The sequence below is a fragment of the Lepidothrix coronata genome, unplaced genomic scaffold (assembly GCF_001604755.1).
Source record: "Lepidothrix coronata isolate B3197 unplaced genomic scaffold, Lepidothrix_coronata-1.0 Scaffold102, whole genome shotgun sequence".
Taxonomy (NCBI): domain Eukaryota; kingdom Metazoa; phylum Chordata; class Aves; order Passeriformes; family Pipridae; genus Lepidothrix; species Lepidothrix coronata.
Genome location: NW_016690282.1, coordinates 3046561 through 3063394, shown reverse-complemented (window position 1 = coordinate 3063394; position 16834 = coordinate 3046561). Strand labels below are relative to the sequence as shown.

General features: G+C 43.8%; 2 protein-coding genes across 4 annotated transcripts in view; both read right to left on the bottom strand.

Annotated features, from left to right (window-relative positions):
• Positions 1-3041: 3041 nt before the first annotated feature.
• Positions 3042-12946, bottom strand: RTCB (RNA 2',3'-cyclic phosphate and 5'-OH ligase). Its single transcript, XM_017823464.1, has 12 exons — positions 12806-12946; positions 12631-12709; positions 12105-12172; positions 10321-10420; positions 9658-9814; positions 8883-9039; positions 7623-7782; positions 7159-7334; positions 6506-6694; positions 5980-6090; positions 5172-5291; positions 3042-4111 (listed from the first exon to the last, which is right to left on the bottom strand). Exons 1-12 carry the CDS (start codon positions 12896-12898, stop codon positions 4004-4006), a joined length of 1518 nt encoding a protein of 505 aa, XP_017678953.1. The 5' UTR covers positions 12899-12946; the 3' UTR covers positions 3042-4003.
• Positions 12947-13453: 507 nt separating this feature from the next.
• LOC108501516 (BPI fold-containing family C protein-like) overlaps positions 13454-16834 on the bottom strand; it is a 16433-nt gene continuing 13052 nt past the window's right edge. For 2 of the 3 annotated variants that reach the window (XM_017823486.1, XM_017823485.1), the window contains exons 15-16: positions 16283-16359; positions 13454-14611 (exon numbers count right to left, since the gene is read on the bottom strand). In XM_017823486.1, the coding sequence (XP_017678975.1) occupies positions 14570-14611; positions 16283-16359 (119 nt within the window). In that variant the 3' untranslated portion in view covers positions 13454-14569. Of the gene's footprint in view, positions 14612-16282; positions 16360-16834 lie in introns of those variants that run through there. The other variant, XR_001876197.1, reaches the window with a different exon arrangement.

Sequence of the window (16834 nt, the reverse complement as noted above, 5' to 3'; positions counted from 1 at the left end):
CTGCAGATGCTTGGTCATTGCCCGAGGAGACTGAGTTGCACATCTGCCTGGGAAGACCAGGGGCATTTCTGTGCCCTCTGCTTTCCCACCTCACACCCCGCTTGGTATGACCCTCACCCTCCTGTTACATATTGCAATTAAAAAAACAAAAACCCCACCAGAAACCACATAATTATTGGTGTTTTGTGAGTGCCAGGAGGTTACAATCTTCCCCTCCCTCCCACCGTGCAGGGGATAAAGCACCTGCGCCCAGTATCTCCCCAGGCTGGGAACCTGCAGAGCTCCTGCTTTTCTCCTGTACACCTCCCACTGCCACCTTTCCAGGCAGAAAAACAGAAGTGCTGGTGATCAAAACCCCTCGGGGCAGGACAGGGCTCGAGAGCAAAGCAACTGCCAGGTACAGGCAGGGCCTGCTCCTTCACTGAAGCTTCTTTCTGCAAGCAGGGAGCGTGTTGGCACATGCTGCAGGAGGGATATTGCTTTGTCTGATCACTTTGAAGACTGGGGGGCGGAGGGAGAAGAGGCCAGTTAAGTGTGTTTATGTTTGAGAGGAACAAAGAGAGTGGAGAAGAGAGTGGGGGTGCCCGTGCCAGAGATATGTCAGAGATCACTTGTTCCTCCTGGGCCAGAACACCAGCCCGGGACCACCGGCGGAGGAGGAAGCGCTGTGTGCGGAGCTGTGTTTAAAGCAGGGAGAGGAAAGATAAGAGCAGAGGGAAAAGAAATCCCAAGAGACTTCTGACAGTGGTAAGTGTGATACAGGTTGGGCACCAGGCTCCCTACCAGAGGGATGTGCAAAAATACCACAGCAGGCAGCACAGCAGACACTTACCTAGCTGGGTCCTGTTTTCCCTTGGAGTTAGGGGGGTCAGGCACCTGGCGTGCATAAAATGTAAGCAAGTCAAAGACCTGAAGAAGGCCCTCAGCCGCACCCCAGCTTTGCCGTGTTATGGCAAATGAAACACAGGTGCTGCCATTTGCAACACTGCTGGGAGGAACTGCCTTCCTGGGGGTCTCACACAGCCCCGGGGTGGATTGCAGCACCCCAGCACTTAGAGAGCTTTCTGAAAGAGCTGCCCAACAGCAACAAAACCCTGAAGTGCTTTTCAGTTCACTCTTTAACGCTGTGCTGACCATGATGGGAATGACACCTAAGGACACCTGAACAGTCAGTTCCTGGCAAGAGAAGTGCTCGCCCAGCACCAGGCCCTGCAGCCAGGTCTGTGAGCACAGAGAGGAGGGTGCCGCAGAAACCACCACCAGAGATGATACCTTCGACTTCCCAGAGGCAGTAGTTCTGTTTTGGCAATTCCAAGCTGTAAGTTAAACCATCTTGTTGTCAAGCAGAGAGTAAGATGAATGCAGTGAGCTACTTGTTCTCACTAAAAACAAGCCTGCACCCCAAGACTGTTTTGTTTTGGGTTTTTTTTTTTTGCCAGCTGGAGGCAGACTTAATGCAGACACTCCATGCAAGCCTCAAGGCCAACAAACTACCTGCTGCAGGACACAGGCAACTGAATCAACTACACTTAGGTCAGTGCCTGTGGTTAGAGACATGCAGCAGCTCCAGGGGTGTGACGTAGACCAGATCTCCTAACTGTGGTACCCCAAGGAAAAAAAGACCCTAACCATCATTCACCAAAGCCTTTTCAGTCTTTTGGGGAGGAAAACACATCATACATTAACAGATGTTTCCAAGTTCTCAGCAACCTTCCATGGAAGCAGAGATGCTTCAATGACCACATTGGTTCTCTGGTTCCCAGAATGCTCCTGCAGACCACCTGCACAGGAATTTCGGCACAGGAATTCTAATACTGTGTGCTGCTATCACTTTTTATAATTTATTTTTTAAAATACAGAATAAAAAAAAAATTAGTGGGCAGCCCTATTTGAAGCAGACAGACAGACTTGAATTAGGAAAAAAAATCCAAGTTCAAACAAAGAAACAGGATTTTTCTTTACTTTTTTAGGTGGTTAGAAAACCACCCCTCTACTCCATACAGCACAATGTATAATTACCAAAACTAGTGGTAGCTTTGCTGCAAGAAACCAAAATTAACAGCACTTCTTCCAGTCTTGAATGCTAATGCATAAACACTGATGACCAGAGGACTTAAGGCATACATCCACATGACAGCACCTCCACGGTACTCATGATTTCTGCTTGTAAAAAACTTTGTCTCTTAATGGCAAGGGTAGGTGAAAGTTGAAAGGAGAACTATGTGTGTGAAATGCTTCTTATTTTTAAATGTCAATTTTTTAAAGTTTTTAAACTTTCCCTTACATTCAATATCAGAGTGGCTGAAATATTTATAGACAAACTTCTGCATGGGACATACACTTCCGCAGAAGATTTGTCTTTCAGTCACTGGAGGCCATTTCACATTTCTAGGTGAAATTTTTGTTTTAAATACAGCAAGTGTGTCTCAGACCGCTGAAATGGCGATCTGGAACTGTTCCACGGGAGAAATCAGAGGAAAACAAGAAACTGTCTGTAAGGCCAAACCTACAAGAACTCACAGCAGTGACTGTAAGTGCATGTGCTGCTTCTGAACCTACACAAACGCAGAAACCAGTAAGAACAAAGTGATTATGACAGTGAAATGCCATTAACGCTTCCTAAGATCCTAAACTTAAAGGGATGTTTCATCAAAAGGCACTCGAGCCCATCAATCACAATCTGCTCCCTTTACATGACTCCTTGGCAGGGCTCCACTCTTGCTTTGGGGTTTTATTTCCCTCCAGCCGCCCTCTTGTGCCGACACAGAGGTTTACAGGCAGCACCATCCCCTGTCCAGCGAGGTGGCTCAGCAGGCCCGAGAAAGACAAGTTGTAGCTGTCACACTCCTGTCACAGCCAAGTTGAGAAAACAGCACCACAATGCCCTTCCTTGTACCCTGCAAGAAGTTCTGCCATCTGCACACTCTTTTGCAAGATCCATCATCTGAAGTCCCAAAATGCAACGGGTTTCAAGCTTGTCTATGTGCTTAAAAGCAGAAAACAGACATTTCAGCCAGAGAATAAACATGACACAGATACACTGCCGTGTCCATCTTCCCATTTTATTTGTAATCCCCAACATGATCCAGTGGGGATGGTCAGCTTCCCCTCCAATCTTGTCTAATGAATGTAAAAGAAGCATCATAAGTCACATTGTATTGGGCCTGACCCTGCAATTGGGCTCCCTTAAATCAGAGCTGCAGGACACAGTGAGCAGCATTACCCAACTTTTACATGCCTAGAGCTTTGCAAAGTGTTGGATTAGCATATCTCTAAGTTGTTAAATTACAACTTTTACTGGGCAAACAAAACCTCTCAAGGCAACATACTCAGTCCTACCAGCTTTTCCAAAAGACTGTGGAACACCTACTTGTCCTGAGCCAAGTACATCAGGTGCTGAGTTAAATAGGAGAGGCTGGGGTAAGACTGTGCCTCAAGCCTAGCTAGTCCCTCTCAAACAAAGAGGGAAACCATTCCCAACTCCAGATTCCTTATCCAATGGCCACAAAACATGCAACAATATAGACTATGCATAAAGGTATCTGCAAACAGGGCAATTCTCCCTGCCCAGAAGTGCTATGCCCTGTCTATCAGAGTACTTCCATATGCAGAAAGAGCTCCAGGCACTCAGGCGTGGACATGGCAAGGTCTGGTTCATACACCATCTTCACTGGTCTTGCAGCACAGCAATTAGTGACAACTCAGGCAAGCCTCAAGTCCTGCCTGAGCCATCACCAGGCAAATAGGGGAAGGATTGCATATAAAACCAGGACTTACTTATTTCTTTGCCCTTTCCTCAGGGCATATAACAAGGAGGAAGGGGGGCATTAATTATACCTAGGAGTGGCTAAAAATAGGTGTATCCTCAACTGTTGTGTTTCCAGAACAGGAATGTGATCTTTGAGCATCCTACAGAGTCCAAGAGGTGTGGGAAGATGATGGATCTAGTCAGTTTTCTGTAAGGCCTGGAGACACTGGTGTGCTTCTGCTGCCCTGTCAGTTCCTAGCCTTTTATAACAGCAATAGGTCTCAGTTTAATGGCTTTCTTGCTGATGCCAGCTTCATGGCATGTGTTAACCACATCAGTCACGTTCTTGTAAGACTCTGGTGCCTGGAGGGGAAAGAGGGGAAAAAAAAAAAAAGACAAAACTATAAAGAACCCAAAGTCACAGGAAGACTAGATATAGGTTTTTGAAATCCCCTCTTCACAAAAAAAATCATATGAATAGAGGATGTAGAAGTAGGTGAACATATAGAGAATCTGGCCACCTTAGATATTAAAGAAATCTGAGACTCTTAGCTTTCCAAATAAGGTCTCACCATCTATCAGATAAAATAGTAGCTCTTTTGGTTCAGCTTTTCAGATAATCCAGTCCCCCAGCATGTGAGAATGCCATCCCTCATTATCTAGCAGGAAGTAACTCTAACTTCTTCCTTACATTAAAATTTATCTTTACTGTCCCTTAGTGACAACAATCAAGGTTGAACTCTAGAGCTTCCCCCTCCTACATTCTGACAAGGAAGCTGCTCTTAAACAGAGACTTCAACATGATCAACATGTTCATATAACACCAACACCCATAACAGCATAGCTCCAAATGATTAACACCCTTCTATAAGTGAGGTTGTGAACAGAAAAGACATTCCATCATGTTAATGCAGAGGAACTGGAAGTGAAAATATTCAAAGTTTTGTAGCCCTTCGTAGTTCTCTTCTTGAGCAAATACAGGAATTCATCTTAAAAGAGGTGGATCTCTCAAATTGCTAATAATCTACATGAAAGCTGCAGTGTAAAGTAAATTCAAAGCAGGGAGATCAGCATTCAAGAAGAGAGCCCATAAAACATAACTACTTTTGTAGATGCTCATACAGACCTCAGAGTTGATAGCAATTATCCCTATCACCAGGCAGAAGAGGAAAAAACATAGACCTCTATCCCCCCACCCCAAAACCTGTCAGTCAGGCATCTCCCTTCTTAGCATGAGTTGAGGACAGAGAAGACCTCCCGTTATTTTCAAAAAAATGTGACAGCTCTATCAGAAATTGCAAAAGCTGTATATTTAGAGTACTAGCAATCACTTAGCACTGCAAAAAATCAGGTCAGGGAATGTCATTCAGCCAAAGAGCATGACCCTCCTTTTCCCTCTCAGATAATTAAGTATTAAACTCACTTCTTCCATGACCAGTTTGGGAGAAGCAACACGGATGGCAATGCCCATGTCAGCCAGCTTGTCCAACACATCCTGGAAGTCCAAGTTACGTCGAGATTTGGCTCGAGACAGTGCACGACCCTAGAAAGCAGTTTTGTTAGTCATAGTTTTCGTAGCAGTCTGGAAAAAAGCCCTCTTTCTTACTAAAGAAAAACATTACTGCATTATAAGTAAGGCTGAGAACACGGACCACAGTAAGCCACAATACAGGAAATGAATTTAGACTTTAGGTGATGGGCTCCTGCAAAATTATACCTCTGGTATGATGGCTAGGAATGTTCCATGTGTATAACATACTAGTCTGCAAATACCTTTTTATCCAAACCAGATAGTGTTCAGGAGTCTGAGTTTTACTGGAAGATACTTCTCTTCCTCACTCATTGTCTCACACTACGAGTAACAGGGGAGGAAATACCTTCTTCTAACGACTGATTTTTTTATGGACAGCCTCAGCACAGTTAACCCCTCTTGTTAGCTCAGAGATATCAGAATTTGGCAAAAGGAGCTCATTCTCCACATCTTCATCCAAACATCTGCCTTGTATAAAGCAGTATCCCCTAGATTTTCTGCAGAAGTAGTCAAAACTACTCAGTAAGGGACAAAAAGGACTTCTAGTTTGTAGTCCTCCTGGGCAGGGATTACCATGGCAAGGCTACTCTCTAGTTGTATGACCAATGGATGAACCACACACTGGATGACCCTTGAATAACCTTGTTCTCTGGATGACAGTCCCATTCCAACCCCTTTCTGATACAACTTCTTGACTTACAGCTCCATGACAGGTAGTTCCGAAGGTCTCAGTCATGCCTTGCTCTGTGCCAGTAAGGACATAGCTACAGGTGCCCATAGTCCCGCCGATCAACACAGGCTGTCCTGTCAGCTGTGGATGCAAAGTATTCATTCATGAGAAAAAGCTGAAAAAACCTCGTAACAGAAGTCTGAGAGGAACCATATCTCCAAAAAAGGAGGTCAGGTTCACATCCCCTCAGGAGATGCCTGCACTGAAGGACACAGAACAGCAAATCAAAAGACTTGTGTCCAACAGACAAAGCAAACCACTGAATCCTGCCCTAGGTATGAAGGACTTCTTTCCTTCTATGATCTTTCAGCCACTGTGGGTGAAGCAGAAGTGGGAGCTCAGTGTCCCAAAGATCTAACACACAGACAAGCAGAACACTGCCATCCCGCTCGGTTCCAGTGCTATTACCTTAAAAAAGGAACTCACACGCTTAGATATCTATTGTTTGATTAATCCAGAATTCTCTTCAATTTCCTTCTCCAAAAGCTAAACTTACTTGATAATCAACAGCAATAAGAGGATGGTGAGGAGGGAAGGCCCTGGTTGATCCTTTTCTGTGCACCAGCAGAGTCCGCTCTTTTCCATCCACTACATGTTGCTCCACTTTGGCAATGTTGTGAGACACATCATAGATAACATGCATATCAAGGTCATCTGGGGTTGTGTTAAAGACTTTGGCAAAGGCCTAAAGAGAGCAAATCAGGATACAAAATACAAGGAGATCATAATTCAGCCTCAATGGAACTGAACACAACAGTGCTGAGCGTGACAGAATCGGACAGTCTAGATTGTTCCTCTGCCCACTCACAGCTTAATGCTGAAATTCAGTCAGAAATCAACTAGACAAATTCTTGCAACTCTGAAAAGTTGGCTTTAGCAGTGTAAAAACAATTTCATTGTACCCTCTTCTTGTAGTTCAAGGCATTTTCAAAAATATTGCTTAAATGTCTTCTGCAAGAACAATCTAGTGATGTTGAAAGATTTTAGATGGATTGTCATGACTACAGCTTTGTGCAAGTCTCTCCAGAAAAAAACAGTTTAAGAAGCATAAAATGAAAATCAAGCTAAATACTGCAGCTACTCTGTGTTCTGGGATATGTCTGGGATAAAGCAGCTGTGTATTTGCATCAGAGCCAACTCTGCTCGTACCTGTCTTGTTAGAAAGGTCATAGAAGAGCGGTTAACCCACGCATAGTTCCCAGCAGCTGCCATTCCCTTCAAGTAATCCTGTCCCTCAGCAGAGGCAATCCTGGCACACGCCAGCTGGCGATCATTCACTATGATTTTGTCCCGTTTCATTGCTTTTTCCATAGCCACGAGTGCATCTGGGAAAAAAACACAGTAAATCTAAGTGACTTCTTAATTTTGTTTCAATCTGTGAGATTCACATGGGTATCTATAATTTACATTCTAAAACTGATTTGTCCAATGGTTAAACCTACAGCTTCTTCTCAAAGGCAAAGGCAAACCTGTGGCAGAATGTTATCAATTGTTTGCAAATGGACAACACATGTCCAGGCAATTCAGAATGTACTTGGCAAGTACACTGTAAGAAATGCTCTTTGGTGCTGGAGTTTGCCTTGCTCCAGGTACCTACACCAGTCAGTTCATACCTGTGGCAACCTGGTGGCCCAGACCTCTGCTTCCACTGTGGATCATCACGCACACCTGCCCTTTGTGGTCAATGCCCATCTTCTTGGCAGCATATTCATTGTAGATGTCATCCACAACCTGGATCTCAGCGTAATGATTTCCAGCTCCCAGGGTCCCCAGCTGCCAAGCACAACACACTGATCAGGCAGTGCAGGCAAAGCAGCCTGTGGGAGCACAAGGGAAAGGTAGGGGAACAAGGGCAAAAGCACAAATTGCTACAGCAAGGTTTTGGGTTTAGAAAATCTTTTTCGAGGGAAAAAACATCCCCATATAAACTGAAAGGAAGTAGAACACAGTAGCATAATCACTGTCCTCTTTGTTTAGATTTATGACTACCTTTAGTGTTGGAACAAGACTGTGATTAAGCAAAAGAACCAGGATCCACAGACTGTGCTGTCAACTTACTTAGGCCTAGTTGAAAAACAGTAAGAGTATAGAGTATTGAGAATTCATCTCCAGTTTGTATAGGTAAGGCAGACATATATAGTCTTATACTTGGTTATAACTCCACAAAGAAGATACAACAACCTGTTAATTATGTACTTGGAACCTTTCAGTAGATTAAAGCAAGCTATTCCATTTCCAAGCCCAAATTTTTTCAACTCCGTAACAGACGATCACTTATTTCCAAAGCAAATGTGAAAACTGAGGACATAACGTTACTTTGAGGTTAAAATGTTATAATCTCGCAGCACTCCAATCAATAAAACTCAAGAAGTCATACACAAGAAGGCTTTACAAATGTATCATTACTAGAGCCATCTCAAATTGTTCCATACAGAGCAATGAAGTATTATATATAAAAACGAAATCCAACTCTAACTGTAATTCAGTTATGACCTAGTTCCATTTATTATATCTTTTCTTGACCTGCTATACATTTGCTGAACAAACAAGGACAGAAGTTGCACATTAACTTGCCTGCCTCTTCAAAACAAAACTGCATCTGGATGTGGAAATGCCACCCAACATAAATGTCATTACCACATGTTAACAGATGAAAAACTGATGGCCCAGGGGACCTTGGGCAGGCCCAGTATTATTTCCCTCTGTTACAGTTCTGTCAAGAATTATTCAGAACTGGCCTCACCATCTCACCTTTCCCCCTGCCCAGAAATGCTAGACAGTTTCAAGAAAAGACACAAAATCAGAGAACTACTCTCTAACCTTTTCATTTGAACCCTGGGAGCATTCACAGCCCTCCTGAAACATAACAATACCTGAGGCAGACCCCTCTTCTTTGCTCTTGAGGAGACTTTGTTGGGATCAGCCTGCAGCATTCTTCCATATTCCTCACAGTGCTCCTTGTCCTCTGCCCAGGCATAGCCCTCCCGGAGAGACCAGTCCACACCCATCTCTAGTGCCTCTTCCAAATCCCTGCAATTATCAAACACCTACATAAGATGGTTATCCGTGGATATACTCAAAACTCCACTGGATGCAGCCCTGAGCAACTTGACATAACTTTGTTGTTAGACCCACCTTCAGAGTTAGCCCTCCTTCATGCAAGGCATCAGACAAGACAACCTCAAGAGATCCCATCCAACCTAAATTATTCTGTGATGTTATGATCAGCCCCTAGCTCTCCTAACAACCAGTCCAACTTCTTAGTACTTCATGAAAATCAAGCTCTATAAATATATTAACTTTTGATAGGTCATTACTTTTTCCTCTTTGTTGTGTGGGGAATATCTTATTTTCTCTCTCATCCCTTTCAAAAAAAAAAACCTTTATGCTCATGGAAGTTTTCTGTCAGAAGAAATGAGAACCTTTCAAGAACTTTTAGTTATTTCAGGGGTTTAAATGGGGGAAGAGCGAGCTGACTTTGTGCACTGATGATTATGTTGGTCCTGGTAAAGCCATATGTAGAAAGAATGGAAAGATTTTTAGAATTACTCTTTCTTTTTTAAAAGTCTCCCACTGATGAATCTTTCATCAAAACAAACAGACAGAGATGTCCCCTCTGGTGATGTGTGCACAAAGTCATTCTCTTACTTGGCATTCATGGGGATGACACCTTTGGAGCCAACACCAACAGGAATGTGGTCAAACATAGCCTGGGCCAGCTGCTCTTTCACAGGCTGCACATCACTTTCATCCAAATTTGTACGCAGCAAGCGGACACCACAGTTGATGTCAAATCCTACACCACCTAGAAGTGTAGAAAAAGCCATGACAGGGAACATGTACTGAATACTGTGATCTCACACCTTCTTTCTGAAACAATACTGGGGAAAAAAAAGGCAGAACTGCATTAGGCTTCATTTTAACAGATTGACATAAAGCCTCATTTCAAGATGTAGCTGTACAAGTATCTACACAGCTCTCTCTTTATGAAGTTACTCCAACAAATAGACAAAAAATAGACACAAATATAAAATATACTGCCCAGAGAAAGCAGAAAGGGATATCACGAGTCCAAGCCTCAAATGCAAGGGCAATTCTCCCTGTACTGTTTGTATGTTCTCAGCGCAACCGCCCGCTCCATAAAGAATAAAGATTCTGAGTGCAAGAATTAAGCACCTCTTAAGCCCCTATAATTCTCATATTTTAGCTTTAGTTCTGCACATGAAGTACTAGAAAGTCCTGCTATTTTGAAAAAGTATTTTTATGCCATCCCAAACATTTCTCAGAGCAGGTTAAGTCAGTCATCCTCACCTGGTGAAACCACTGCTTCTGGATCACTCATATCAAAGGCAGCCATGTTGCCAATGGCAAACCCATAGCCAGAATGGACATCTGGAAGGCCTATTGATCTCTGAAAGGGAATGAAGGGAATTTTAAAGTTTTATGAAACGCAGTGCTGCAGAGTTACCTTGGTTGTGCTTTGCCTTGTGGCAAGAGTTGTCACATTTGAAAACAAATATACCAAAAAGAGAATGGATCTTCAGATGTAGACGGAGTGAACACAACAACTCAGGTGAGTATCTGAACTCCTGCACTTACAGGGCAGACACTCAAAGAAAGCAGAGAGCAGATCTCACTCTGAAGCAAACACCCTGTGGCTAGTCAGCTGAGAAGCCCTCTTGACTCTATTGGCCAGATCTCAAAAAAATTTGGGAAGAGCTTAAGCACCTAAATGTAGGAATTGTGATCTCAAACTGAATTCTAATCTGGCCTTTTCTTGTACTCAAGAGTCCTTGCATTCAAAACTCAGGCAGGCTGCTTTTGAGCAGCACAAAGCAGAGACATAAGAGTGAAGATAAGTTATTTTTACCAAATTTCATCTAGAGACATCTGCAATATTTAAATACTGTAAACATAACAAGGGAAGAGTTCAGTGCTATGAAATAAATAAAAGTCAGCATTTTCTCTCCTTATCTGTGACATCAACCCTGACCAAAGACTGCACCCTGTAGGGAGGAAAAAAATCACCTTTTGAGTGAGATCCTGATGGGATAGGACAAGACAGGAGCTGTGGCATTTTAAATTTAGATTAGGACATCAGAAACAGCACTCTGCAGTCTATTTAAGCAAACAAAAAAAGCCTCAGACACCCAGAAAGCTGTCAGAAATTGTAACTTTTCGATGTGTGTTAAACTGCTACCATACATTAAAAAGAACAGTACTTTTCAATGGGATTTTGTGCTTCTTCTGCCTCCCCTTGCCATCACCAATAAGTCTCTTGGCTTGGAAATAAAAAGTGAAGATTTGAATACACAGATGATTGTAGCATCTCTCCTACAAACTACCAGATGGAGTTCCTATTTAACATGTTGTTACTATTCTACCTTACTCCCTTTTGGCTGCCCACTAAGGCATTTTAACAACATGATGGTCTGCCCTTTACTGCAGCCATAAATTCAAAACGTCTGCCAAGTGAACAAGGAAGACCGTTAAAACAATTCTGTTATTTGTTACTTATTAATATTTGCAATATTGAGTGTGAAAGAGATCATTTCCACATCATACTTAACACTTCCTGAAAAGAGTCACAGCCTAGTATTTTCCTCCTGCATTATCAGATCTGACACTTTGCTTCCAAAAAGGCATGGGGCAAGGGAAAGGAGTGTTGAGTGCATGGGAGGACTCACTACCCACATTAGGTCAGCAACAATAATACAGACAACAGTATCACCTCCTGCTCTCTCCTCACTCCTCCATGCATTCCAGGTCAGCAGAGGCAATTCAAAACCAACAAGCAATCAATATGGACAGTGATGGAAATGTGGCTCAAGCAAAAGGAAATAGCATAAACCAATGCTAAAAAAGCTTCATGTCAAAAGACAAGTAATGAAGTAAGTGGATGCTTCCCTTTCTGACAACTTAGTCTTGCAGCCTGCCCTTGCAAGCAGTTTACTCAGAGACAGGTTCTTAACACACAAACTGCCTTGAAAAGAACTTTCGTCCATATATCTTCTGAAAACAGTTCCCATTTCGGAAGCAATAATTTCAGGCAAAGAGGAAGAGAAAAAGAGCAAATTTTCAGAGCAGTTACTCACGTGAACAATACCAGGTAATGCAGCCACGTTCCCAATCTGTTTCATAGCAGGCAAGAAGCCACCTGCACCTGAAAAAGAGAAAAAAAAGAAAAAAAGTTAAACAATCTGATAACTTACCATAATAATCACAGTGAAGTGCTTTCTAAACAGGTTGTTCAAAACACTGGCAATTTAGAAGTCAGCCACCAACAAGGCTTCTTATCTGGTGTAGAGCACCCAGTGACATGCACAATCTGCAGTTTCATTACACGAGGTACTTATTACACCAAAGCCCAACCCGTGCTGTGTTTGTACCGATGGAGTGCAGTCTGCACTAACAACAGCAGTGTGGCACCACCAGCCCAGCTGTCAGATCTGGACCCATCCCTGCACTTCAGCCCCACACAGCACAGCCCTGGGCTGCAGTGCCATGGTCTAGTGGACATAGTGGCGTTCGGTCATAGGCTGGCCTGGATGATCCCGGAGGTTTTTTCCAACCTAATTGATTCTGACACCCTCCCGGATCAGGGGGCCCTGCCGGACCCACCTCCTCCGCGGCAGGCGTTGCGCAGCTCCTCGAACATCAGCTTCTCCAGCGGGTCGTTCACGTAGAAAACACCCTCCACCTGCAGGGAGAGCCGTCAGCCGCCGGGCTGCCGCTGCCCCTGCCCCGCTCCCCTTCCCCGACCCCTTCCCCGGGCACCCAGCCCCCTCCCACGCACACGCATGTTGGGCACGAAGCCCTTCTTGATCCGCCAGCAGTTCTTGTCGATCTTGTCCAGGTACTGCAGCTCATCGTTGTAGCTGCGGCTCATGGCGGCGGCTCCCGATGGCGGCACCGGCGCGGCGGCAGGAACTGACGCGGCCCCGCCGCCTCAGCCGCGACGGCAGCGGCGAACAGGAGCCGCCGAGGCTCAAACCTCCTCCCTCAGCCCTGCCTCCTCTCTTCCTCCTTTCCCTCCCTCCTTCCCTCAGCCCTGCCGAGGGCTGGCCCGGCCCCCAGTTAAGCTCCGTGGCCGCACCATTTCCCAGGGGGCTGGAGCAGCCCGGGCCAAACCCCGAGTTACCGCGGGCCAGGGTGTGAGAGGGAGCGCAGGGGTCGGGTTTGTACCTGGCCGCCTCCTCCCTCACACTAAATACGGCTTTTGGGCTGGTTTGCGGGGGGGGGGAAAAACTAAAAAACTCAAGTGTTTTTTCACGTAGCTGTTCCCCCGGGGCAGAGCAGTTTTGGCCCGTGGGGTATTTAGGTACCGCTCTGCTGCAGGTGGGATGAGTTTGCTCAGGACCAGTCTGGCAAAAGCCGCCCACACCCCATCGTCGATTGCGTTTGTCAGCATGAGCGAAAGAGTTGTTTGCTGTTCAGTCTTGGCTTGAAAAGGACTCTCTTCCTCCGGAGTGAGGAGGGCTGGGATCTGAGTACCCTGCCAGGTGGATGGGGCTTTGTGCAGGGGTGGTTTAAAGCTCACAAAAGCAGCAGATCGGAGCGGGATGAGCCACCTCTGCCTTTGTTTCATCCTTGTCAGTGCTGGTTTGGGAGGCCAGAGACAGCTTCCCATCCGGGCTTGGCCAAAGCTCAAGCACCTAAGCATTGCAGGGCAGGCACGTCCCTCTGCATAACTCTGTTCTGATTTGCACACTAATAAAGTATTGGAAAAAAAAGGAGGAAGAAGAAAGAGGCTAAGATAACATACCAAAATGAAGTAAGAAAAAAAGTATTTGTAACTATTTCAATTCAGAGAAATACTGACAAAGATGTTGGAGAATTAGACTTACAGGACTTACCCAGAAACATTGGAGGAGTTAAATGTATCTAACCTGGCCACGCAGCGCTAAAGTGGGCACATGACAGGCACAAGGATTCGAAGAGTGACAGAGAGAGCAGGACTATCAGAGGCAGTAGTAGTGCTACTTCATCTTTCTTTCTGAACTACTTCTGCATCTTAAGATTGCAGTTAAGAAACTGCAAAGATTTTAGTTCCTGTTGTAATTGGGACAGATCCCAGTATGACAATTCCATGGTTCTGGAGAGGGCTCACTCTATATTTCATGCACCATGAACAGAAGGGATGTGTTTAAGATCATTACCATAAAGACAGATTAGCAGCCATATCTGCCTTAGCAGCATTTTGACAATGTACTTTTCCTTCTTTTAAGAGACTGCAGCACTTTTCTGCAAGTGTGTAGACAAAACTGTATTTCAAGAGAGTCATGAATCTTAAAAACATTTTTGCATCAATTAAACACCAGAATAAATAACGTCAAGCATGTGTCCCACGTTCTCCCTTGGCTATGTTTGTTACCACCATTATACCATTCCATCAGTTTTTTTTGCTTCCTGGTATCCCCCTTGCCCCCAGCCAGGATGACATTGCCCTTGTCAGAGCTCAAGTTACACATTTCAGCAGAAGTGGACATTGTTTAGCCTTCAGAGTCACATTATTGACTTGATTTGAAGTTCATGCTTAACAAATGGTCTCTCTTGTCCTTTAGTGTTTGTAGTGGACATCAGTTGAAATCAATATGTGTCCCTGTGGGGAGAAGAACAGTCATTGACATGCTGTGAATTAAAAATGAAGGTGTTATTTTGTTTAGTTGATTTTTTTTTGTTCATTTGTTTGGTTGGGTTTTTTTAAATTTCAAATCTACCTTGATGTTTAAGGTCAGAAAAGCTACTGAGAACAGCTGAGCCTTGGAAGTCACAAGTTTATTATTACACTCTGTCCTTTGCAAAAATTTGCAAAAGGGCCCTATCTTTCCCTGGGTGCTATCCCTTTGCACCATGCTAGCGACAGAAGGGACATCTGAGCCTTGATGTTCAAAGTTCATTTGAGCCTTGAGGCAACTAGGCAACCATCACAAGGTGGGATTATTTTTAATCTAATCTGATCTTCTTAAGAATTAGCCATTTAATCTAAACTTGTCCTTAAAGCTTCCTCCATTGTTGGTGCATACAGAGCAATGAACCTGCAGAGAGCAGCTCATCACAGTCATAAAATCATAGGATGGTTTGGGTCGGAAGGGACCTAAAAGATCATCTTGTTCCAACCCCTTTGCTATGGGCAGGGACACCTTTCACTAGACCATGTTGCTAAAAGCCCCATCCAGTCTATCTATGAAAAGTGGGAAGAATTGTCTTTCTTCCTATAGACTGTAGCAAATAGATTGGGATTGGACATGGAAGCTTCTAGAAGTAGCTCTAAAATAGGAATCCCATTCACATTGGTAGAACATAGCAATTCTCCTGTGTCCTCTCTCATTCCTAGTTACTGATAAGGAGTCTTCTTAGAGAAAGTAAGGTGAGGAAAAGGCACCACGGAATCACTAAAATCCTTCATTCATAATTAGCCCATAAGACTGCTGGCAACAAGAGCCATTGAAAGCAGTCTCCAAGCAATTATATTTTGTAGGGAATGGCATAGCTGGCTGCTACCAGATATGGGATGAAAAGAAAAATTAAAAGCAACCTTTGCATTTCCTTTCCTGAGTTGTGTTTTGTGCTTAACTACAAATAAAGATTTAAGACTGTCTCTGCTAAGCTGAAAATAACTTTGAGAAGTTGGTAAACAAGTGGAGAAATATAACAAGCTTACCCATTTTCTGGGCGTTCAGTTGTCAGCAATGCCCTTGTACTGACTGATTGTCTAGCAACATTCTGTTTGCTCACATTAAGGGCTAGATTTGGAGAAAGGTAACCAGAAGGCAAAAAAATATTTTCTGAGAGCTCACTAACTAGTTTTGGCTAGCAGCCTCAGTCATTATCACCAATTATTAACAAAATCCAGTCATCCTAGGTGCACAGAATGGAATTCACTCTCATATTTCAACTATTCAACAAGGCTGTGTGGATAGCAATAAGTCTAATTTGATGTGATTGGCCAAACTTGAATTAAACCTGTTTTTACACTGAATTGCAACTTGCAAGGCTGAACAAGTTGTGCATTTGATCATTCCATGGTTATATATTCAGTTCTAACTTTTCCTCTCAAAGAAAGATAAATTTGTTTCTAATAGGATTTTACCATTATTACAGATCTCATTTGAAATCCAGGGCTTTTTACTACTTAAGTAGCTCAAATGCAACAAATTTCTGGTACAAAAAGGTGAATAAATGCCTAGCCAAAAAAGGGGGGGGGGAGAAAGGAAAAAAAAAGCGATAACCTTTCATAAAGGAAAATCTTTCATAAGTGCCAAAATCTCACCTGTGCAATTGTAATGTGAGGTCTCGTCAAGGTAACATTGGCCAGATTGGGAAGAGGGAATCCTTTTGAGAGTTTGGCTTAAAAAAAAAAAATAAAGAGACAAACAGTAATTTAGTCATGCATTTTTGCCCTGCAAAAGCACTGTATATCCAGAGGCTTGGTCATTGACAACAACTACCTCTTAGTCTTTACAAGCAGCTCTGGGAGTTAGATAGGATGCTCATTTACCAATGGGGAAAAGGAATTACAGGTGCTTCTCTCTTGGCAGAGTGTTGCAGCCAAACCAAGGCATTTCATGTTCAATACATACTCAGTGACTCGTCCCTAATGATCCCTGAGGGATCATTAATACAGCTCTAGCATCATTAGAACCTGTTTGTATCCATTAACTAAGGAAGGTGATGTTCACCCCAGTACAAAGGGCTGGCAGAAAGTTATGTCTCCCTCCAGGGCCTTAAATAAGATTTATGAGAGGCAAAACCTCTGTACTGGTCTAATAAAGGGGAATACATTTCACACATGGTAACCCCAGGCAGGTGTGCAGATGAGAGA